The sequence below is a fragment of the Fusarium musae genome, chromosome 7, assembly GCF_019915245.1.
Source record: "Fusarium musae strain F31 chromosome 7, whole genome shotgun sequence".
NCBI lineage: Eukaryota > Fungi > Ascomycota > Sordariomycetes > Hypocreales > Nectriaceae > Fusarium > Fusarium musae.
This window is the reverse complement of record NC_058393.1, coordinates 1553822-1576867: the sequence shown is the minus strand read 5'-3', so window position 1 is coordinate 1576867 and position 23046 is coordinate 1553822. Positions and strand designations below refer to the sequence as shown.

Sequence of the window (23046 nt, the reverse complement as noted above, 5' to 3'; positions counted from 1 at the left end):
CTGCACCGTATATGCATCATACTATACAAGTCTACCTAGACAGTACAGTACAGTATGTCTGTGTGTTGGCGGCCCGAAACACCCCAGCCGACAATATCTCGCTCGACTTTTCTCCGCCTAGGTTAACTGGATCTCTCCCTGTGCCCGATGAGCATGTCACTTGGGCCTTTCGGCAATCAGATCTTCAACACGCAAGAGGAGCACCTGAAAGCACTCAGTCACCTGGATCTTCAACACCATCAGCACCGCTGCTACCCGCCCGCCTCAGCCCAATCAGTCAGTAGCTTGCTTGGCCCTCGGACTCTTCTTCCAGGGCGGAGATCAAGGGGCAAACTCAAAACCCCTCACGTTCACTAATCGTTCTCGACCATAGTCGTCCGAGATCAGAGATCAAAGCACTTTGCTATTGTACCTATTCTTTCCGACGAGGTTTTCAGCTCTTTCTCGTCAGTCCTCGTCATTGTCACCACCACCGCTGCCAGGGCAGCAGGGGCTTCATCAGCACCCACCATTATGCCAAAGGCATTCGTATTTCAAGGCGCTGCATAACGATAGTCTAGAATTTGACTTTTCTCAGACCAGATTGACTTCACAACGAGGTGTCAGCGCAGCATCATCCATCCACAACCCCAGTCACTGCGCTTTTCCATGAACAACGCGCTTCTTGCCCCTTCGGTGCTGCCGCGCTACAGCCGGGATGAGACGATGTCACTGGGCCATCAATGACGGTCGTATTACAAGGCTCCCGCCATTTGAAAGCAGGGGAACAGTGGCTGTCATCGCCATCGCTCTCACTACCGTACTTACAGTACACATGTTCAGGGACTAAGAGGGCACGGACTGGCACGCCCCAGCCATATGTACATACGCATAGGTACGTACTGTGTGCGGCGCTGCTTTGCTGTTCTCAGTCGACGGGAAACGCGGGCTTAAAATCCGAATGGTTTGTATCGTACCTGTTCCTCCCGGTGTCAGCTAGTCATTCCATCAGCCGAGCTAGAACTTTGACAGGGCTTCTCGAGTTGCCTCGACGGTCGCCAGACCCACTCTGATGGACAGATGTGGCACTTAGCCGTCTGCTGCCGATTCGACAAGCGCCGACGATTGACAACTAGGCCTCAACACTATCTCTGGAGCACTGGCGGTCCTGGAAGGCCCGGCCGATCACCAAGATCGACAAAAAGCACCTAGCTAGGGGCAGCCCTAAATTGGCTTAGACTCTACGCCATTCAGGTTTCCACACTTCCAATCAGGTGGTGGCGTTGAGTCCAACGAGGCCAACCCTGAGCAACGGTTCTGGCAACTCCGGTACTCAGAGACACAAAATCAAGTCCAGGTGTCGCAGCCCTGAAACGAAAGGCATTGGCGACAATAGCCTTTGACGGTTGACCACAGCGTTGAACGCACAGATCCTGTTTCGCATGGACTTTTCTCACTGGGAATTCTTATTGATGGTTCCTTATCTCCCGCTCCTGAGTTATCCTCTGAGTTTTACAACCAGGCACTCGTTGAGCATACGCTCCGCTGATCAACGTCGTAGCCCGGGGTCTCGGGGATTAACTTGGCAGGGGACAAAATGGCGATGTGGATTACCGCCTCGCCCTTCTTATATCAGCCCTGCCAGTACGGAGTACCATCTAAAATGATGGTGGCTATCAATGTTCTGCCTACGCATCTTTACACAAGCCTCAATGACTAGACCCCAAGAGTATGAGCGGTTAGCCGCATAGGTGTCTGCATGATCAAGCACCCGCGTCAACTGCTTGAACCCATTAAATGTGGCTTTGTTAGAAGAAACCGCTTAAATTGCACAAACTGGGATGAACGGGCACGCACGAGCCAGTGAAGAAAGTCAATCATCGTCTCCCTGGAATGGCGAAAGTTAGAACTGAGAGGTAACGTTGTTCATTTTGACATAATGGAGGCGGCTCCGGAGTTATCAGGGATCGGCGGTAGGGCCCTGATCACTTCATGCGCCGCAGAATTTACATTGAAACCGCCTGGTTTGCAGAGGTAGTGAGGCGCCCTGCATCTCAAACCTGGGCTCCAGTTGACGTTGAATTTATGCTCTAAAGCTGAGTACGTCAAGTTACTTTGAAGCATGCTTGCCACGCGAAGAAAGATCCAGGTTGTCTCAGACCTTTCTTTAGCCTCACCGCAATGAGAGTGCTCGCATGCCAAAGCTCTGTTTCGGTTCAGCGGATCCGAAAAAAACGGTATCAAGGATATTGTAGCTCGCCGTCTTTGCGGCAACTTGCGACTTGCGCCGCTTTGTCTACTATGAAGTCAAAGAGATGAAGAAAACTCCGTATAGCATCATCCAGCTTATTCAAGGACCCGAGCAATGCTGCACTGTGGCCCACACTAATCAGCTTGCTTTTGAGTCACTCAGTTGTTAACCACCTATCATCGCCCACATGCCACCTTGGCGGGCACATTAAGGATGTTCTGAGGAACGTCTTGTCTTTCAGCCACGCCACGCGGTTTGTTTGCTCCAGTGCCATGGACAAGGAAAGGAGAGAGAGGCAGAGAGGGAAACTTGGTGAACCACTCACCACCACTAGGTCAAGTCATTCCATCCATAACGACCCACCAATTCAAGGTGCTCTGGGCCAGCGAAACAGGGTATCATGTCAAACGGCCTGTCAATGGAACATACTACATTAAAGAATGAGCTTCTTAGTTCAGCACAGGAAATCTAAAGGGACCAGCTAAGGTTGCTCAAATGATTTCTACATTGGCTCAGGGTATCATGCCAAGTTTCAAGTTGAACCAGAGTAATTTCCTCAAGAGTCCATCTGAGCGGCTGCACTACGCAGCCATAACGACTACTAGCCTCCTAGTGGTACTCACAGACGAGCATGTGTACGAAAAAGGGTACACCTCTCAGCCTAGCTGTCATCTAAGCCCGCCACAGACTGTCGCTGGCGCCCCTCATGGTCCACCAGCATCTTGCCGCGGCGAACGCCCGTTTTGTGTCATTTACTCTAAAATTCGGAGGGAACTTATGTTGAAGAGTCTTGGTCATCAGCAATGGTCATAACAGATGTATCAACACTAGCAACGGATACCAGACCCAAATGCTGTGGGGTGATTTGTTGAAACAAGCCAATGCCCGAATGACTTTGACGACACAATACTTCAGCGATAGGGGCAGACAGAGTGACTGCTGCACATTGTGGTGACCAGAGCATTACCATGAAGACAGACGCACAGATAAACTGTTCACCTGATATCCGTTGGAGGCTATGCAAAGCTGCCACAAAGACAAATAGTGACTGGCTGGTTGGCTGGCTTTCAATTGACGCAGAAAGTGACATCAAAAGTCGGTCCGGTGTGTTTATACTGATTCATGTGGAAGCTCGGCAAAGCATGACTGGGTACTTGGTCTATGTATGTATGCATAGTCTGGTTGGTATTATTATCACTCTTGGTGGACAGTGCATCTGCCGTCTTGCCTAAGTTGCTTGGTTTATGCTTGTTTCCGTCTGCTCACATCTCCTGGGGGTAGTAGTCAACTTTCAGGCCCTTTTGCATATTAGGTATTGGGCACCTGGACCGGTCACAAGAGGCCCTGTCTCCCTGTCGCCCTGTCTTCCTTGTCTGGAAACGCCCCCTCACCGGTCAATCTTGACATGTTTCATGCCCGCTGTGCATCCCTGTTCCCTGCTGGTCTGGTCTGCATGTGTAGATCGTTCGACTGAACTTTACAAGGAGATGGATGTCATGTCCTTGCGGCATTCACAGCTCAGGGCGCTCCTAGAAGCCCGATACGGCCTTTGCAAGTGCCGCAATCCAAGCGCCCATGACCTGGCCCTGACAGCATTATAGGTACAGTATGTATCCTTGGTCGCTTGCAAACCGTCACAGGCCATGAGTTACTCTTTTGGGAAGGCAACCGCCTCATGAGGTTGTCTAGATGTGCATGCAGCGGCAGAGGCGCACCTGTGGGTGGTGCTGTTGCTGCATATCTTCAACCAGGAACTACTGTCTGCTATTGACTGGTAGGCAACGTGCCTCTCCGTGCTATGGATATCCGATACTACCTGTCTTTCCTTCTCACTGTCTTTCTCGTTCAAATTCCCCTCTTGGCGCCATGCATAACTGCCATTGGATGTGTACTCATCATTGCTAAGTCATGAAAAACTCGTCTTTTATGTAACCATCCAGCCTCCCACCTAAGTAGCTAGCTAGGTATGTTTGTATGTATGCCACCCGCACCCTACCTCGCCTTCTCCTGCTACATCAAAATTCCGAGCACCGGAGAGTCTCCGTTGGGTGTGTCTTGCATTAACAGAGTCGTCGAATCCTCCGTAGCCCAGTTTAGGATGACAGAGCCGGTTGACTGGCTCTTCGTTCAAAGACATCTCAACATGGACCTCAACTTGGTCCCTGGCTCCCTTCTCGGAACATGGCCTCCTTTCCTCACTGGAACTTGGCAGACCTTCCCTACCTGATCGGATTTGAAGTGAGATGGTAGTTGGCTCTATTAAACCAGTGGCTCCTAACATAGGCTAGCCGTTGCCGCTATACGTGACCGGTGGCATTCTAAATAGCCCCGGCTAAGATCATCCTCTCCATTGACTCCACATGGCTCCCCTAAATCTGCACTGGCAAACATAGGGATTCTGGAGCGAGTAATATGTGAGTGTTAGCGACGATATCGGTAAGACTGGCTGTCTGGCTGTCTCATGCTGTTATATTGGTGGGCCGGGGATCGGGAAATTCACGATAATTGGTATTTCCACCTAAGATCAAAGCTTTCTAGTATGTACATATGGTTAGCTGTCCTTGATAGGTGAATCAACTAAAATCCTACCGTGGCCCGTCCTGCCTGGACTTACACCCACCCATGCATGCACAGACGGTAGGTCATTGTCGGACGGACGCTTTCCAGTACTGTGGTCTGTATCCGTAGTTGGCTCATCCCTGATTGGCAAAGTTTTCCTTTTCTTGTAATTTATTTTGATTTGATCTGACTTGGTATGATTTGACAAGGAAGGCGGCTGGTTCACCTTTTGCCAAAGTCATCATGAGCCCCCTAGATTATCGTAGATTGTCCGCGAGGTGTCTAATCTTCTTTGAGTCCAATGCTCATCCGGGAGACCCATCCTCTCTTTATCCTCCATGTAAACGCTGTTATCGTATATATCGCGTTTTCTTCGTTCAAATGTTGTGATGACCGTCCACCATGCTTTTAGTTCCTCAAAGATTCAATGGCTGACCAAAGGTGAAAAACAATATCCCTGCTTTAGATAGCACAAATGCCCAAAGGATATCCCGTCGCTAAACGCGTTTGGAGGCTAAAACCTCAAACATGAAGAAACAGTAGCAAGAACATAAAATGCGCTATTCCCATACCAAACCCGAAAAGGGGTATCGCTCCGGAAAAAAAACAAGATCATTCAAATAATGGCCAATGCGGATCTTCTTAGTACCTGAGTTTAGACGCTGCCCCTGCCGATGGTGCCAGGCCTTCGCTGGCTCAACGCCTCAAGTTCCTCGTCATAAGTGGCGCCCTCACCGTCACTTAAGGGTCCGGCGGGCTCTCGTTTGGAGTGGTCAAAGTCACCCCGTTCTGTTGTGGCGAGGACCTTTAGGTCACCGCCTCGAGCGCCCGTCATGGCGTCAGTTTCGGCGCGAGCGTTGTTAATCATGGCTGGCAATTGGCGACGTCGAGCATTGATGAACCAGTTGGAGATTTGATCTGTTGGTGGACATGTTAGTTTCCAGTTTTGACTAGGCTTCTCCGTCCTTGGTTTAGTGCGGCCGAACTTACTCATCTGTAGCCCAGTCTGTCGCATGAGATCTTGCTTTTCGTCCTCGGTAGGGTATGGGTGTTGAAGGTGTGCGACGAACCACGCCCTGAGCTTGTCTGTAGTCTCTTTGGGCAAGTTTCCTCTTCGCTTCCGTTGTTTGTTATCACCGCTAAGACTGGCAGAGCTCATGTCCCCAAATCGAACGAAATCTTGGTAAGGCGTGTTGTATGTGCCTGGAGTAAATGGTGTCCGGTCATACGAGTGAGCTGATCCTGTGGATAGTGATTGGTATCGTGTTGGGTGGTGATAAGGATAACCATAACCGTTCTCACGGTATGGTGAAACGCCGGGCTCAGATATGGGTGTTCGTGAATGTGGCATCGACTGCTGAGGTGGTCGATAGCCGTCTGTAGGTGCTGTGCCACGGCCCACAGGTAGTTCTCGTTCCAGAGAACGTGGTGGAGGAAGACTGGGTAGCGTCGACCGAGACTCTGCTCTTTCACTGACTTCTATTGAGACTGAGTGGGAATTTGACCCGTTTGTCAGAAAAGGGCTTGTCCTTGTGGGGGCGGCCCAATTCTCCTGTGATCCCCCTTGGATGGGTAGGTGTGGTGAAATCTGTCTGGGTGAAGCTCGATCCGGACTGTAGCGCCGTGGTACTTGGCGGACTCTCTCCATTTCAACTTCACGTTCAATCGATAGTCGCCTTCTTTTGTTAGAATTGGGTGAGTGTATATATTGAGGTGATGCTGCGGGCAACGGTGGCGCGCCCAAGGGTGGTCCTGTAGATGGCGGCTTGGTGTTAAGATCATGTGGCGGCTGGGTCTGAAGCTGTAATTCGGGGAATGCCTGTGAGATATTAGCTAAACACAATGGCTTACTTGTCGAATCGATGTTATGTACCTGTCGAATTGAAGGAAGTGCGACTTTGTCGTTCTCGGTCCTCGGTCGAAGTGAATAGTCGGGACATCGGTTGGTTTCCCATGGACGGGGCATGCCGAAAGATGAAGGGTGAGGAGAAGGGGATGCTGTAGCAAGCATAGACATATTGTGAAGTTGAGGAGCTGAGTGTGATGGTTTCGTTTCAGACTGTTTTGACAGTGAACGACTATCTTCCATAACAATATGGCGAGCAGGGCGAGTAGTAACCGCACAGCGGTTATCGTGATCTATTGCCCGGTATGAAGGACAATTCGATTCTCGATTACTGATGAATTGTACCCTGAAATATTACGCAACGTGAAGTCAAGGAACACTTGAACGATCGTCCAGTCCACAACGTTGCTGATCTAATAGACAGTTCAGGAAACAGCAGCGTTGGTGAGTAAAGAGCGAAATCAGGCAAACAGTCTTGAAGACTAAGCCTGGTCGTATTACAAGAAGATAGTGACGGAGAGAAGGAGATGGTGGTTCAAGAGAGTAACGATGAGTCGGGGGTTATTTGCCGTTGGTGGGACGCCCAAGCCTTTTGTATATCTCTGATATAATGGCGGCGTTTGGCCTTGACGGTTGTTCCAAACCCCATGTAGTGGGGGCTACTCGACCGTAGGGCAACGCAGACGAGGGATCCAGGTTAGGAAATGCCAGAAGACACAGGGCCATAAACAGTCTGAGCGGAGAATTTCAAAGTGGCCGGGGCTGAACTGGAGAACTCGCAGTATTAGTGAAACCAACTCATCCAAGCCACAGACAACGACGTGGGAACAAAGCGTTGTGGACTGGGATGCCAGGTTCTTTAAAGCCATACAGACAGGTACCTCTCTAAGAGACTTCTTTGCCTCAAGGTGTGGAGGAAACAACCTGACGGGCAGTCTAAACCTGAAGGGCTCAGGCATGCGAGCTTGAACAGGGTACACAGGGCGATCAAGAAGCCAGGGGGAATGAAGGATGGGGCAAGATGAAGAAACAAATGGCCTGGCTCAAGAGAACCTAGCGTCGTATCGTTCAGGACAAGAGAAACGTCACCAATCCCAAAGCACCCATGAACAGCTTTGACAGGCTCGTGGTGGTTGCTGGGATAAGGCCGCTTCCTGGATCAGGGGTGGTTATCGACATGGAGTAGGGACTCAACAAGAGGCCAAGACCTGGCGCCCATGGCTCTTAGTTCTCAATATAGGAACCCAGTTGGAGAAGTAGAGAAAGTTGACCAGGTCCATGATGGCTAACACACCATGGCGTGTGCGATTTGGCAGCCTTTTCGAGATGTGGAGTGTGGAGTGTCAGCTAGTTTTCGCCGCTTCCACCCCCATCTGCATGTCCCTTTTTATGTACATACGTTGTCCGTATGGACAATGGAGTCAAGGCGGTTGAGAGAGAACGTGCGATGAATAGGATTGTCCTACGCGAGGACCAGACCGGAGCTTGGCGTATCATTGCATATGTACCTGTCTTTACACGCGCATACATACCGACACGAAAGCAGACATATATGAGTTTGTGGTCATATTTGACAGTACCCTGTCCTGAACAGGCCAGACCACAATTTTCGACATGGTCATAAAATTTTATCCCTAACTGGATCTGCATTTTCTCAACGTTGGTAAGCCTCTGTGGCTTGGCGCTAGATTGCCGACTCTGGTTGTGGTTGTGGTTGCCAACGTTATAAAAGTCAGAAGCCACTCACATAGTCTCTCACCACTCCTTGTGAGGGGATCACGAGATTGGAGCGCTCTGACCTAGGCCGATGGGTTTCGGGCTTATGGTGCTATTAGAGTTCACGAATGACGGATGCTCAGCGCTGGTAGGTGCCGTTACGATCCTGCTTGGCTTTGCCTCTGGCTGATACACTCCAGCCTCGATATTTGACGGGTGTCATCCCCATAGTTGTTGTGGCTAGGGGCAGCGCTAGAGCGGCTACGGCACCCGCCACTGACAATGGCATCTGCAAGTTGCAGATATGCCATGAATCAAACGTAATCCTTGGTTCGCTACCATCAAGCAAGCAATTACACGTCAGTACCGGGTTGTGGATCGGCGTCCAGTTTTGTAGGCGTCACTATCTCAGGCACCCAACCTGCACGGTAAGAGTTTTAAATGAGTGGTCATCATCGTACAATTGTCATTACCCGTTTGTGCTTCGAGGCTGACCAAGCGACCTCACAATTGTGTCCATAGGTAGGGACCATAGGCTCCCGGCATTCATTGTGTGTTCGGCAGCCAACGTGGGGTTGACTGTGGTAAGGGTAAGGAATGCCTTGCCAGCTTGCTTGTCGTTGTTGTGCTATGTTTGTTTCCAGGACTTCCAGCAATCCTGAAAGGGGAGCATAATAAGCCCACTCATATCGCTAGGATTTCTTACTGTGACGCGGCTTGGGCGGGTACAGAGACGGGAGGCCCGTGGCGTCGACGGGCAGTCCAGGCCCAGGTCCCTGGGTCTTGGGCGGCCCAACAAGATCTTGGGATAGATGTCCAGACGCCTCATTGAGTGCAAAGACACGCATATGTATACGTATGTGTGTATGTGCGTTGGTGAGTAAGATATGGGAGATCCACACCTCAAATTCTTTTGGAGATGCTGTTTCTTCGCCTTGTGCGGGTTAGACATCAGCCATGAGCCGGAGAGTTATTCGATCGTAAATGAATAGATAAATTATGACAGCTTGCTTGCCCTTGCACAAATTGCAGAACATAAACTCAACAGCCTGTCAGCAAAAGCTCTAATGCGATTGGCTTGTCAAGTTATACGATCGTCGCGAAGATCGCACGGCGCCGGGACGTATTGGGATCACCTCCGGAGCCAGGATAGCCATTCTCGAAAGCCACGATTGGTCCCTGAGAAAACGGGTTGGAAGGGATTGCAGGGCAGCATGGCATAGTACATGTGCTGCTCGGCGTAGGTGCACTGAAACAGCAGGTATTGTAGCATCTCTAGGCTCAATACGGTCTGTCACCGACGACGGTCAAAGTCATACTTGCTCTTGACACCTGAATGAAGCTTAAGTTATCCGTATGAGAACATGGTATCAGTCAAAAAGGATTGAACGTTACACGCCCCCGAGGCTTGCTGGCGCGCGTGCCTGTTGGTCCCTGGCGTGCCTGATCTCGGCAGATGAGTCTCGAGCTTAAACAGGATCATAAACTTTGTTTAACCTTCCGAGGTGAAGTCTGGAAGGTTTGAGGTCCAGGACCGGCAGGTGAACCGATGAAGTTGCACTCACCGTTGAGGTTGGCGTTTGTTACGGAGACGATGTGATGCTATTCCAGGATGGGGAAGCTGATCAAGATTCTCCACATCATGGTCCACATCACGTTATCTTGCACGGGGTTATGGAATGGAAGGTGCCTACCGACCTTACCTCTTTCCCAGGAATATACATAAGGCAGCTCCATACTGGTACGCATATAGATAGGTAGATACTTAGGCAGGTACAGAGTACGTGCGTACTGTAAGGTCAGGAAAGTACTACCTAAAATAGCGATTCTCTTGGTTCAGTGACAAGAGGCGCCTGTAAATTGACTGGATCGATTTCCAGCGCCCATCTTAAACGGATCATCTACGAATCTCTACGCCACCACAAGCCAGATTCATGCTTTGAGATTACCTACTGCGAACTAACTCACTAACTGGTTAACTAACAGCTAACAAACACTTGATTTCATGCCAAGAGGTATGCTGATCAGCACGCCGTTGAGCGGTACGTGCATCGCAACCACCCATCTCATTTCCTCAACGGTCAATCCATGGACAAGATCACTAATCCAGGTGCATGCATTTCAGACCACATCGGTTACAGTACCAGGGTCATCACTAGCGAAACCCTGGTTCTTTAAGTTGTTTCCTTGGCATCGGCCGCCCAACTAGACCTCCATCGGGACGGATACAGCACCTCGGGCTTGCACGTTATTACTTCATCCTGTTCTATTATAGTCGCCATGTCCAGGGCTGCGACTCAGCATGCCTGCTAGGATCAACCCAACCAAGCCAAGCTGGATCTGTCTGTCAGAGCTGGTGTGTGCACAAGTCGTCACCCCATTCTCAAGGCTTCAGACAAGGGTGCCCGGGTACACCTTGCCCACACGAGTATCCCGACATCTTGAGCTGACCACTCATCTTTCATCTCGGAGTTGCGCCGGACCTCCTCTTGCCGATCAATTTTTGCCAGACCTTCGGCTATGAATAAAATCCCTACGGCAATCCTCTAGTCTATCCACATCTGTCAAACTGCACAACGGAGATGCCTCAGAATCCTTCCGAATCACAACCCTACTCACTGACAGCAGTTTGGACGTGCTGGAAGTGTGCACGACATTCTCGCTGGCTGTTCAGTTGGGAACCCGTTGACATGCCCTTTCCTTGATGGGCTATAGAGAAACCACAACAGGCTCGTGGTTCTGCCACGCCTTTATCTGAGACGTTTTGCTGGATGACCGTGACGGTTTCTAAGTCATGTTCCAACTAAAGTTGGGCCCAGGTCTTTCTTTCCTCGCTATGCATATCATCGTTCTAAAGAAGGTTGTTTTGTTCATCGACATTGATCTGACCCACATCGTTGTGCCGGCTATGCAAAGTATGCAGGGCATGCTCCAGTCACACACATATGTAATGCTGGGCTACTGGGTAAGGTCATTCCAATTCTCTACACACCTTTTTGCCCATGCGAACGAACCCTGGCTGCTGGACAAGACGTGGTGGCTGCCTCCCGTCGCACCCCGCATGGCCTTCAGGCCCCTTCATGTAGGTATCTCACTGCGGGTGAGACAACCTCAGTTCGGTTGTTTGTTCAACATCATGTATGGTACCAATCCGCATACCCTCTGTTGTTCATTCAGACTCTCGGTATCCATCCCCTTAATGGGCCGGAGGAATCCAGGGATGCATTCGCAAGATGGGCTGCACTAGGAAAAGAGTCGCCGACCCGGCACCACCCTGGCTGTCTTGTTCATCCCGTTCTGACCTCCCAATCATTCATCGATCAGTGGTCACAGCCATTGACATTTCCATCCCACGGCAGAGCCCGTTGGTCGGGAGGGGCTTTCAGGGCACCCCTGACCTACCAGTTATTGGGAGCTGGCGGGTCCTCCAAACCAACAAATCTGGCGCCGAGCAGATCTGGCTTTTGACATATTTTGCGGGACACCCCAGTCTCATCTCTGTGTCACCATCCATCATTTATCTGTCAACGATCTATCAGAAGGCCTCGTGAGAAAAAAAAGTCTTCGTCCATGTCCAGATTCATTTACTACAAAACTCACCGCCTTGTATGAGTTCATCAGCCTTGCCATACTAGATCTAGGACGGTATCACAGCTCACAGTACATTACACAAGTCCTAAAGTGTTCTTTCCATAATGTGGGGGCGTTCTTCATCAGATGCGCCAAGTCTCTCCCTAGTGGTTAATGCTCCTGACAGCAAAAGACAAAAAAACAAAAAAAATAGCAATCCCGTCCCTCACAACACCATAGCATGCGGACTAACATCGCCCCTTGCCGCCACGCTTCAGGATCCAAAGTTGCCAGTGTCCAACCGATTGGATAACGTTCAAGACTACGCCGTCGCTTATCTCGCTTTTTGCCAGGTTGTCCTTCGTCATAATGACCTGCATGTGCTGGCACCTATGCCATATCAACGGCTTTCTGCATGCTCAAAACGATGAATGACAGAAATGCCGGTTGGATTCAATCTTCCTTCCATTCTTGAATGTCCGAGTGAGCAAGTTTTATCTTCTCTTGTCTAACGGTGCATAATTTCCAAAGCCCGATATACTTTCGGAAGACGTATGTTCTTCGCAAATGGATAACCGCGGGTCTTGCAGGCTGTGCTTCCTCCCTCACCAAGTACAGGTTCAGGGGACACACACAGATCACTCACTATACGACTTTGTTTTGTCAAACTGGTACACAAAGAAAAGCGGTGACGGTGGCATCTCCAGTCGAAGAACCTGAGTGTCACTGGCCAAATCCTCGATAACACTGGTTTTGTATCTGATTGCTTGTCTCATATGATCACGCCAACCTCGGAACTCGCTGGTGGCTGTGACTAGAACGTTCACATGTCAGTCAGTATCAATCAATCGCAAATTTGCGGCTACAAAGATTCCGTGCAGGTCCTCGCATCTTGTTAAAAACAAAGTTCCCTCTACCTACTCGCATGACTCGTTCATGTCATATTCGCTAGATACCACGAACAGCAAGCAACATGATCCGTGGGGACACTCACCTACGGTTTAAAACATCCGGTACGGTAGAACTGTCTCTTCAACAGGGGCATCCTGGCAAGGCGGGACCCTCAGCGGCAGGCCATCTGAATCAACTGCCACATCGGATCCCCTGCATCTGGCCTCTTCAGCGATATACCTACGGAGTACACTTCGATGAATCCATCGTCTGCTTCCCCCCCATCAGCGGCTATTGCGTTTTCTGTTACTCTTGTACACTTCTATGATCTTACACGAATTCGGACAGCTTTGGTCAGACCTTGGCCAACATATCAGTAATGCATTTCGGAGCCGTGTTGCAACACAAGCCACTTGATTACTCCTTGTTGTGCAAGCAGTATCACCCCGCCTCGATCGAACGGCGTTGGCCCCGAGGTCGCACTGAGATTCTGTTGAACGATATCAATCAGGATATCAGTGCATGATCGCGGAAGTAATTGCCTATGGCCGAGGTCTCTTCCTTTCCGTGCATGCATATTACAAGTTGCATAATACCTGTCATGAGACCATCATTTATGCGACACCAATACCCACGACTTTGGCCGGATGCATTATTATCATACTATGATGATGATAATGGCAAAGAAGTTTTGCCTGTCACGAAGCAGAGGGTAACATACATCATGGGTATGTATCCACCATGAATGGCAAGCGATTGGCATCTGATTTTGACCAGGAAGTTGTGGGTGTCTTCGTCCGTCCTCTCACGAGAGTTGCGGTAATTGTGTATTCTAACATTATACCCCTCCCTTCGCAGCATAATGTCTGGTTGGGATTTTATCAGATCTTTGCAAACTGATCAAGGGCCCAAGTTCCTGTCATTGTTGACATATGAGCAAGCGAGGACCTGATCCTGGTCAATGTTTGAGAGGATACTCCAGGTTCATGTTAACTAACGTGTAACAGAAATAGAAGCGACTCCTGAACAGACCATTGATTGCATCCTGACAAGTCTCATTCTCTTTTCTTTTCCCACTTATCCCCTCCACATGCATTGGTCATATTCACGTCCTGTCAAAGAATCCGGGTATTCTTGCTTGATATGGCCCCGGTCAAGAGTCGCTCAGATTTCGTTGACCTGCGTCTGTTGTATGAATCGATCGAGGTAAATTTTGTGCAATTGACTGTCAGGCACCATTTTGGGCTAGGACGATCGGGAAATGCAACGGTGTCGGCATTGTGAAACTTGAAGGCCCATGAAAGACATATTTTGTGCCGGTTGGCCATTCAGTTAACTCCGTTTGCAACAAAGAGGTTGGTGTGTATCATGGAGGAAAGTTTGCGCCTAGCATATACTAGGCCATCTATTGTATTGGATGTTATACGACTGCTCCTCAGACCGAGCAAATGCAGCCCAACAATCCCTACAACCCACGGCCAAAAAGCAACTCTTGAGGGCCATATCTATTTCGACCCAATGGTACCCACCGCGATAGTAGCGGTAGAAAGGCGTTTCCCAAACAAAAAATGAAGCGACTGAGAGCTATAGGCCTGTGTTTGTCTCTCCTAGGCTATATGCTGTCATGTCCCATTGTGTCGTGATACGATACTGTATGTACTTTGAAGCGGTTGGCCTGAGCGTCCTGTCAGACGGACACCAAACCCATCTTGAGCCGCCGTGGCTGGGCTTCCCTTGGCCCCAGGCCACGGACCCTTTCCCCGGTTCGGCCTCTTGGTCGGCCATTTTTCTTCTTCAGCCTGCTCCGTGCTCCGCACCAGTCTCGGATGATGATGATTGATGTTGATGAATGCTACGGCATCTCAATCCTTTGTTATGGCGCCGGCATGTGGGCTACGTCGCCCCTGTTCCCCAAGCACTCAGCTAACTAGGCAGTTGAGTTAACCTTGAGCTTATGCTGGCCTTGAAAACCGCTGGAGTACTACATACTGCATACTACTCTGCAGTTGCATTGCTCAGATATGGGGGACCCACAGCCACTGTCTCTTCCCCCTTTATAGACCATCCCGAAATCCTACAACCGACAGATATTGCGCTATTCGTACCTGTACTGCAGTTTTACAGTATGAAGCATTGCTTTTGTTGATGATGCTTTGTTGCGTCCTGTATCCTTCTGCTTGACCACACTCCGTATATCCCCCTGGCAAACTCTCCCCTTTGCGATATGCCATACACCCACTAACCCACTCGTGTTACCCTCTACCATGACCCGAGGTGTCCTTTACATCTCCTGAGAAGGCTTCTTGTCTTCACTCCCTTGCCCGTTGTCTGCGTACCGTCACACCAAGGTTCTCAGTTTCTGGAATATCGCGACAAGCCCTCCATTGGGCAGTCCGCTCCCGTCGAGTTCCACGCACCCATGCAACAATTGCCTGTGACGGTTTGGCTTCGTCGGTTGGCCGCGTGAAAACGAGGTCGTCCCGCTGTACACCACGGCATCGGCTGCGGTATCTACGCTGTTGTGATCCCATCGATCAGGAGGCGTAGAACACTAAGGAAGGCCAAGGTAACTTGGCTCGAGTATCAACGCTGAATATTAACTGAAGTAATTTGCTATGAACCGCAGTGACATGCCGTGGAGATGTTGAAGCATCTTCCCAAGTGGCGACTGCCCGGTTGTAGGATAACTGAATTCAAGAAGGTATGATTATCACAGTTGAATTGTTCACACAGTGTTATTCGGAACGTTGTTCATTCAAGAATAACTGCCGTATTCGGCTTGGAGTCGCTGTAAGTTGTTATAGAATCATCCAACCTCACGACAACTGTCATCCCATAAATTTATCTACTCAACTCATTTCTCGCGCCTCGACCATACCCTATGCTGCATGGGCACACTCAGTGAAGCAGGGTGGTCTTTTTGAATTATGAATGCCGAAATAGAGGAGACTAAGAGGAAGAGCGAAATTCCGGCGGTCATCATAAAAGGACGATTAGATGAGCTTTATAAGTAGGTATGTGAGAATGGTCCTTTAATTTTGTCTGCCGATATTCAGACAAGGAATAGAATGACGACCATTTGCTGGTGAAAGCCACGAGGTAAACAAACATCAGTGTCCTTGATAATTTCATCCAGCTCTAGCTTAAGAAGCAGAATAAAAAGACAGCTGAGAGCCGTTGGATTTCTGTCTCGTTATGATGACTAGATATGAAATACCACCTTTATCGCTCTATTATTCCTATAAAGGAAACTCCCAGATCTAATTGAAGATCGATCTATGCATAACACGTAAATCATAACCCGCGTTTCCTTCACTATGCCCTTCGGAACACCTTATTCAAGAGTCCGCTTCCTCGCCCTCTTGGAGTTATCTCGTCCGGGGATGACGCTGCCCTTGTTTCTTTGCCCTTGCTTGTCATCTGGGGACTCCCATCTGACACTGCTTCGTCTCCACGAGGAACTTCGACATACTCGTCCGACTCTCGATTGAAATTTGTCCGGTCAAAGTAACTGTCAGCTGCCAGTTTCGAATGACCTGGCTCGTAAACAGTGGCTTCTGCCTGGGAAGCCTGGCCATCTCGAATCTTGGTCAAGCCGCGATCCAGGTACTCTACCATTTGCGCCTTGGTGACAAAGCTCTCGTCATCAGATCGCCCAACACCGTGAACGTCTTGTGCTTTCTTGAAGAGTGCAGGGAAATGATTTTGGAACTCACTCTCAAGGGCCTTTTCTTGTTCTACTAGTGCTGTGGTTCGCTCTTCATTATGTCCAGGAGATGAGCTCAGATGACGTGTCTGGTCCTCTGTTTCCAATCGTGCGAAAAGAGCAGCAAGCTCCGTCTCATTGCTTGACATACCTTCACTGATAGGTGCCTCCTTGGGGGCCTCTTTCTCGGCATCGTTGTCTTGAACGCGGTAGACGTGTTTGCCGAATGAGTCACTGAACTCTCGATAGTGTCCTTTCAGAATGAAGCATCGTCCGTGCCAGCCACATGCCCAGAGCTTCTCCAGCAAAGTATCAGCTGAGGGGCACTCCCAGGGATACTCAAGCCCACGTGAGTAGAATACAATACATCTCGCTTGCTGCCAGCGTGAGAATATCCTCCGACTCTGTGCGTCGGGGAAGGCCCGCTCAACCATATCTAGAGAGGCTGGGCGTAGGAAGGATTGGGGGGCACGCAAATGGATTGCACCCCTGATGTGCGACCTCTGGAATTCTGTCGATGACCGAATATCGAGTAAAAGACTCTGGCCTGGTAAAGATATGTCCAAAAGTTCACTTAGATTCGCTGGCAAGATCATGCGTGGCCCTTCGTGAGCACCGACTTTTGAATCTTCGACTCTCAGGGCTGCGAATAGTTGGGAAAACGCATCCCTCTCTCTCCGATGATGGAACCAGACTTCAACATGCCACGGTTCTACTCCCAAGTTTGAAGCGAAAAATGCTTTCTGCCCATCATTGGGCAATGGCTCAGTCTGGTAATATTCTTCTAGACGTTTCTCTACATGAGGAGAGAACTTTTTAGGTTCTGGAACATCAGAACCAAAAGTGGTACGCCGCAGAGCTTGCTGTTGACTCATAATCATCTGTCTCGTCAGGTTTCCACTGCCCCCCAAAGAGGACGACGACTGTTGCCTCTGTAGTGTGGCAAGAGATGTTGTGGAATGCATCGGTCTCATGGATCGCTGCGATAAGCTCTGAGGTGATGATCCAGGTAGTGGTGGCATATGCAAGGGCGAGAGCTGCTGAATAGGCGGGAGAGTACTCCGGACCACAGGCCCTGTTTGCCTGCCGTACGCAGGATCCCGAAAAGCTCCCATCTGGCCAGTCAACCCCGTAAGTTCAGTAGGTACAAAGGTTGTACCTGAAACACCTGAAATGAACGATGCGCTGTCATTTTCTGCGGGATAACGGTTTGCGGGAACCAAGGTCGGCACCGATTGGTTTCGGGGCTTCTGAGTCATCAAGTTATTCGATCGGATAAAAGCAACGAATGATGTTGCATGGTCTTCTGGCAGCAAGTCCCAGATAGAGACCGGCATGGAGACAAGGAGCATTGTAGAGTGACTCTTGAAAACACCCTGAACCTTGACATATTTGGCCATTGCAGGGAAGGCGCCGAGCCATTGCTCCCATGCGTTGATATCAAGCCGCTGGTCATCCTCCAACGCCAAAGAAATCATGACATGAGGAGTATCTTCGTTGGGTTCAGTAAACATGTAGTCATTCCGTGAGACAGGCGTGGTGGAATCAGCCGCTCGGCCAGTCTCATGGGCCACCGCTGGTGTCGGTAGTAACTCAGGAGATGGCAAGTTATCGCCGCGGGACATCCGAGACATTTCGATGCTTGGCGCTTTGTGGTTAGAAGTCATCATGAAATGCACAGGGGTCGATCGAGCCTCAAAGTATTTGCCATTGATGGTGATGGGTCGAGGGTGTTTTAATCGAGCAAGAACCTCGGCGTGGAGCATAGCGGCGGAGAAGGCTCGGACTCGCCACTCCTGAAGCACTTCAATGAGGGCATTGGTGAAAGAGTATCGTCCGGGATCAGGGGCAATGGCGTCCCAGCTCGAAGCTGAGATAGTCTCGGTGATACTGGCTCCACTGGGAAAAGTTGCACTTGCAGCCCCAGCGCAGCAATCTAACAGAATGAGAACATCTGATAGTGAGCGTTCGAGTAGAGTCTGAATCGCAGACCACCTTTTCTCGTTAGACGTGTGGTTGTATACGTGTTGAGGAGGATCTTACTGAAGCCAAGGCGAATTCGCCTCACGGGTACTGACAAAAGTTAGACAATCTCTATGACATGGCGACTAGAAATACTTACGCACACCAGGTGCTTTGCCGAGACTCGTCAATTCTGGCATGACCACCGTAGTAGACCACGAACAATGTATCCTGGGACTCGTGATCTTTGATCAGTTGCCCTATGCGCATCATCAACTCCAGATGAGAGTTCTCTGAAGGGATGGCAAATATGTCAGTGTTAAAGCCATAGTCCTCACTCAAACACTTTTCAAGGTCTTCCAATTCAGGGATAACGAAGAGATCATCCGAGTTCCAGTGTAATAGCAATGCTTGTACTTTGCTGTATCTGGCTGAGGAGCGTCCACGATTAGGGAAAGCGCGGGCGGCGGACTGGAGAGGAGTTTAGAAACTGTCCTTATGACGGATAGTAGAGACTAACATCTTCAAGTCTTTGTGCGAATTGGCCGATGTGTTTGACATGAAAACTAGTACGGCTTGTGTCATGAGTCGCAGACCTGGCATAGTAATCGCCCCCACTAGATGCGGCCTAGGAAGTGGCATTTGTGTAAGTCGCTGTCTTATTTGTGAACGAAGTGGAGGATCAGACATACCATAGGAGGGCCGGTGCTTCTCGAACCTGGACCTTCGACAGGTCTCCGCGAGCGTATCGTGACGTATGGTTGATGATCGGCCATGGCGATGAATGCGCAACTTGTGAATGTACGGGCTGTTTCACGGACCAGCCAGAGGACTCAATCGCCTCTGTCGCAACTCAGCTGCTAGCGGCTGGTCGTATCCACGATCTTGGTCGCTAGAATCGAGAATTGGGCAGTTCAGATGTGGTTCTTCTATTGTCTCGCTCTCGATGTGGGTGGGTATCGTGCTCTAAAGCTACAGCGTTTGTCGGCTCACTTGGAAAAAGAAAGGCATGATCGTATCGTACAGCGTATGTATCGTTGGTAGCATGTATCTATGTAAGTAGGTATGTATCTACAGTCGAGCGTCGTTTCACGGAGGCAGCAATGAGTATGTAACAAGGGGAAATTCTTGGTTCTGTTGTGGTATTGTCATCTCGACGGCAGGAGGGAGATTATGGAAACGGAGAGGGATGATCGTTGGAGCGACTTTCTTCTATTCGCGACCGAAGCGGCGTGTGGCAGGCTCACCTGTCCCTTCCTCAAGTTTGAAATGGATCGAGTGTCGGTCCCCAAATAAGTTTAGCGCCGAGTAACTGGCGGCAACCTACCAAAGAGGAAGAGTACGAGGGGCCGGGGCTCGGGTATTCAGTGACTCCAGCCAGTGCCTGATGCCTATACAATCCACGTGTACAGGGTACTTTATTGCTTCTTTCAAGAGCTTTGGCCATGGAACCTACCACTTCAAGCTTCGGTCACTAAAACTTAGGTAACGTCACCTTTTGAAAGAAGCATTTGCCTACCAATTAACACACCGAGGTCAACTACGAAGCGATTCGTAAACAAGGCAGAAACATAAAATCTTTTTTCCCCATTGGCTAGCTCATAGCTTACAGTATACTACGAACGCGATCTAAGCCTACTCCAGAGCTTATCTACACGCGACAAGCTTCCCTGAAAGCTCTTAGGTCGCTCGCTTCCATCCAATACTAAACTCAGAGACAGCTTGTATACCTACCTACCTAAGCAACACACGCCACTACCACTGTCAGGAGCAAGCATCAACTACCGCCATCATGCGTGAGCGTGTCACGTTTATCCACAACGACTATACCCTTGATCCTGAGCAGCTGGACAACCAAGAAGCTGGATTGCTTGGGCCTAAAATCGAGTCAGTCCGTCAGGATAAACTCACTATCCCCTTGGACGAGTTGCCTAGTGAGCTCACCGACATACTCCAAGAGTATGAGGCTCTTCATATCAGATGGGCTAGCCCTGTCAAATCCGAGGCACTCGACCCTTTCACTTCACGAATTTCGCCCGGGCTTCATGTCTACGTGACTCCGGAATCCCCAAACTCATGTAACCCGTACGTCGTGATCTCGAGTTGCGGCCACTTGAAACACTAATCCAACGTTATAGAACAAAACTTTGCGGCTGGCTCCAGAGGTTTGGGCCACTAGCCTGTTCAAAGCCAGAGGTGAGTTCCATAAGCCAACTGACCAACAAGATGCTCACCAGTAACAGGCTTTCACTGAGTTTAAGCAACCAGCTACCTCCACAGCCCCGAGCTTCTCATTTCATCAAACACTGGAAGATCTACACTCCTTCATTACTATCAGCTCTCAGGAGTTCTGTCCTGAACTGGACACTGTTTGTAATGCCCGACTACGAAGCTTGTTGACCGCGACCAGCTTGGACTTAACCTTTGATAAGTCTGCAAGGGCTCTTGTCGCTTCTGCGCTATGGCCTCTTCGACCCCAAACCGTTGCTGTTCCTGCATCAACCGAAAGAAGGGTTGAAGTTGGCATTTTCGTCAACGACCGCTCGCAACCAAACATGAAGGAGAACGAGCTTGGTGTCGCTGGCGTTCTATCCGTACTTGGCGACAAGAAAAAGCCCTCGCCGACCATCTTCACTTTCCCAGCCCGACACCGTCGAGATGAATCTGTATTTACATCTAGATTCCTCACCCCCACAGGCCTTCACCCAACCCTTCAGCTCAGCTTCAGCTCTAACAAGCCTCCAAGCGCTGAGGGCGAGTGTACGCCATACGCATTCTTGACATTACCCAAGGTCATATTTGCGGATCGTTATCAACTAGGAGACGATCTGTTCCTGGCCTCCAAGAACTTGACAGCTTTGCGATACACAACTCTGCCCGTGGACTTGGAAGCGCCAGCATATACCACTGAGACATGGGGATCCAGTATTCTGCTTGAGCTCGCGCCACCTCCCTCTGGAGAAAGGCAGCCGTGGAATGTTGAAATCCCTCTCCACCTGCGATACCTTAAGCCTTCAGTGACTGACCAAGTCGAAGCCGATATTCCCTATCCTGCTGTCTTCTGGGCATGCTCCTCAGGGGAGGAGACGCTGGAGAACCCATTTGATCGTCTCCATATTGGCTATGACAATCTTTTCCCTCGAGACACTGCCTTCTGGCACGTGACCCCTCAACCAGAGGGCGAGAGCAGACTTATGCACCGTGTCACTGTCCCTGTCCTTAAGCTTGAGGGCATAGATACTATCAGGACAGGCACGGCAATCGCAGTTTCGCTAGGTTTCGCCTGGGTACTGTGGAAGCTGGTCGGTGTTATGCTAAAGTCAGAAAAACCAGTGCTCAAGAAGACCGCCCTAAAGAGGTCTAAACAAGCCAAGAAAGCTTGAGGTCGAGTTTTATGTTAGTTTGTTTGGTCTCTGATGCAATGGTGTAATATATGACAAGAGAGATGTAGATAGAATCCAACACTAATTAAATCAAGAGGATGAGGATTTCCCTCCTCCACTAACCTATCGAATTTTCGCTTAACTAGGTACCTATGGTCTGAAACCGGGCTGCCTTAGCACCTACCTATAGTAGGAAGGCATTCTGTATCACCCAACGCCGACTAAACGCTGTACACGTGACGTCAGACACTCAAGATAGTAGAGCGCAACTCGACCACTGGACTAATTGATAGACCTCTTCAACCATCTACATCTCCATCTCAAGTGATTCATCGACAACTCATGAACTTTTATTACTGTGAACCTATTTAAATGATATAATCCAATCAAGGTTACAAGCTACCGTATCGTCCGCTCCGTGTTATAGTAATGCAAATTGATGGCTCCAACACCATCGTCAGACGAGTCACCCGCGTCGACTTCGGGCCCAGGCCTCACACGAGCGCCAGACTCACCGCAAAACAAAATTAGACGAAACGTAGCCTGTATTAGTTGTCGTGACTCAAAGGTGAGTTGTCTCGACTGAGCTGAGTTGCGTATGGCTAATGCTGAATCTGGGCTAGGTGCGGTGTCGAGCGAGTCCTGTCGCGGGACAGCCATGTCAACGATGCGCCAAGTTACAAATTCCGTGCGTATACGATAGATCGCATAAGAGAGTGACAAGGAGAAGGTAATTGTCTGACAGCATTACTACGGAATGACTCTTGTATTTTCTTCAGAATAAGTGAGTGATATTGACAATATGTAGTAAACTCGAGCTTCTGGAACAAGAGCTCAGATCCATCAAAGAAGTTGTACAACCCAAGAGTAACGCAGAATCGCCATCAGTCTCTCAAAGAAACGGAACTGTGTTCCCTACACAACCATCCCAATTGCCTCCGGCCACAAATGGTGCCGTCTTTTCATTATCAAGCAACCTGCAAAGCCCTCAACAACCCCAGTCGTTCGTGCCATCAGCAACGCTGCTCGAAAAGACAGAGCCTACCAAATCCCGCATGCTAGGTGGTAAGTTGGTGTCAGGGCAGGATATTGATTGGTACTTTGAGAAGCAAGACTCCCCCGGACTGATGCTAGCAGCAGGACGGCTGACAGGTCCAGGTATTTGCAATGCTATCATCCCTAT

General features: G+C 49.8%; 3 protein-coding genes across 3 annotated transcripts; 1 reads left to right on the top strand and 2 right to left on the bottom strand.

The window, feature by feature from the left end:
• Nucleotides 1-5444: 5444 nt before the first annotated feature.
• Nucleotides 5445-6806, bottom strand: J7337_009673 (uncharacterized protein; the record flags this gene model as incomplete). The annotated part of the gene is made up of 2 exons (XM_044827268.1): nt 5445-6268; nt 6641-6806. The coding sequence occupies 2 exons, from the start codon at nt 6804-6806 to the stop codon at nt 5445-5447; spliced, it is 990 nt and encodes a 329-aa protein (XP_044677862.1).
• Nucleotides 6807-16127: 9321 nt separating this feature from the next.
• J7337_009672 (uncharacterized protein) lies at nt 16128-19256 on the bottom strand (the record flags this gene model as incomplete). Its single annotated transcript, XM_044827267.1, has 3 exons — nt 16128-18513; nt 18641-18951; nt 19173-19256. The coding sequence occupies 3 exons, from the start codon at nt 19254-19256 to the stop codon at nt 16128-16130; spliced, it is 2781 nt and encodes a 926-aa protein (XP_044677861.1).
• Nucleotides 19257-20272: 1016 nt separating this feature from the next.
• On the top strand, nt 20273-21863 carry PBN1 (protease B nonderepressible form; the record flags this gene model as incomplete). Its single annotated transcript, XM_044827266.1, has 3 exons — nt 20273-20565; nt 20619-20676; nt 20724-21863. The coding sequence occupies 3 exons, from the start codon at nt 20273-20275 to the stop codon at nt 21861-21863; spliced, it is 1491 nt and encodes a 496-aa protein (XP_044677860.1).
• Between the last annotated feature and the right edge of the window lie 1183 nt (nt 21864-23046).